Consider the following 1,731-nt stretch of genomic DNA (forward strand, 5'->3'; position numbering starts at 1 on the left):
TGATTCTATCTATCTATCTATCTATCTATCTAATTATGATTCTATCTATCTATCTATCTATCTATCTATCTATCTATCTATCTATCTATCTATTATCTATCTATCCCTCTATCTATCTATCTATAATCTACCTATTTATTATCTATATGTCTATTATTTTTCTATGTATTTATTATCCATCTATCTATTATCGATCTATTTATTATATATCTAGATATTATCTATCTTTATATCTATTTATCTAGTATGTATCTATCTATCTATCTATCTATTTAGCTATTACCTTTCTATCCATCCATCCATAGATAGAGAAAAGTCAGGGGTGAACATACAGTAAAGATAGTGCAGAATGAAGCGATGTAAAGTTTTCCTTCTGGCACCGAAGTGTATAGCAAAGGATGTGCACATTAATAGGGATTAATAGCCTATACATATCTGTAATGTAAGTGACATGTTAAGGATAGGATTGATTTGGATAATAAGGAGGGTTTCCTCTTTGCTGGAGTGAGCCCTGAATCATCCCCTTGTTTGGCTTGGGATTTAGGGGTAGGGGGCAGGGTGGAGCTAGCTGTTGGTGATGGGAGGCTGCTCCAGGCCCTGCAGCTGTATATAAGCCCCCTGTGTCCCCCCTCCTGAGCATTAGTAACTCACACTATTACCGCCTGTGTTAGAATAGGAGCAGCAGGCTACATGATTATGGATTATCATCTAAGCGACAAATTCTCTATAAAGGCCCAGAGTGGGAAAGCTGGCAGCGATTTCTACCTGGGGACGGGGGGCGCCCTGGAGCACGTGATGGACTCTCTGGACACTGACCCCTACTACAGCAAGAGCCCAGTGGGCAAGTGTGTGCAGGCCTTCAGTGCCATCCAGAGGAACGAGCACCATGGGCGGATGGACAGGAGCTCCCCCTGCCAGGACAGCAATGGTGAGATGGGCAGGGTGCACAGCACAGGAGCTGGACATGGACCCATGTATAGCCACTGAGAAGCTGCCGAGCGTTATATCATATAGTCACAGCCCCCTGTAATACCCAAGATGTCAGCATTCTATGTATCCGTCATATCAGTCATCTGTCCCCCCATCTATAACTATCTAATGTGTAATCTAGCATCTCTATAACACTATATATACTTTACCTGTATAGGACAGTAAGGCAATCGGTATGATTTATTCTAATCAGAAATGATATATTGACATAAGTTCTACTGATATGTAATAATACTTTAGCGTTTGTATATATTCCTGATATTATTTATAAGAAGATATCGTTATCTATCTGCATTATTTTTACATTTATCATCCATCATAATTTCATACCTTATGATCAGTAAAATGTATCATCTGGGTGTAAATAATAATGTGTGTGTGTATATATATATATATGTTTGTGTGTGTACTGTATGTACATTATATATATATATATATATATATATATATATATATATATGTACATACAGTACACACACACACATATATATATATATATATATATATATATATATATATATATTATTTTTCTATCTATCCATCTACATCCCCCTATCTATTATCTATCTATCTATCTATCTATCTATCTATCTATCTATCTATCTCCTATCTATCTATCTATCTATCAATCTATCCATCTATTCATTATCTATCTATCGATCTATCTATCTATCTATCTATCTATCTCTCTCTCTATCTATCTATCTATCTATCTATCTATCTATCTATCTGTCTATCTAT

The 1,731-nt window shown here is 36.0% G+C and overlaps 1 protein-coding gene across 1 annotated transcript in view; it reads left to right on the forward strand.

Moving 5' to 3' along the window:
- Nucleotides 1–690: 690 nt before the first annotated feature.
- ALX1 (ALX homeobox 1) overlaps nt 691–1,731 on the forward strand; it is a 33,500-nt gene continuing 32,459 nt past the window's right edge. The window contains exon 1 of the mRNA XM_075342424.1: nt 691–928. Within this exon, the coding sequence (XP_075198539.1) occupies nt 691–928 (238 nt within the window). The remainder of the gene's footprint in view (nt 929–1,731) is intronic.

The sequence above is a fragment of the Anomaloglossus baeobatrachus genome, chromosome 4, assembly GCF_048569485.1.
Source record: "Anomaloglossus baeobatrachus isolate aAnoBae1 chromosome 4, aAnoBae1.hap1, whole genome shotgun sequence".
NCBI lineage: Eukaryota > Metazoa > Chordata > Amphibia > Anura > Aromobatidae > Anomaloglossus > Anomaloglossus baeobatrachus.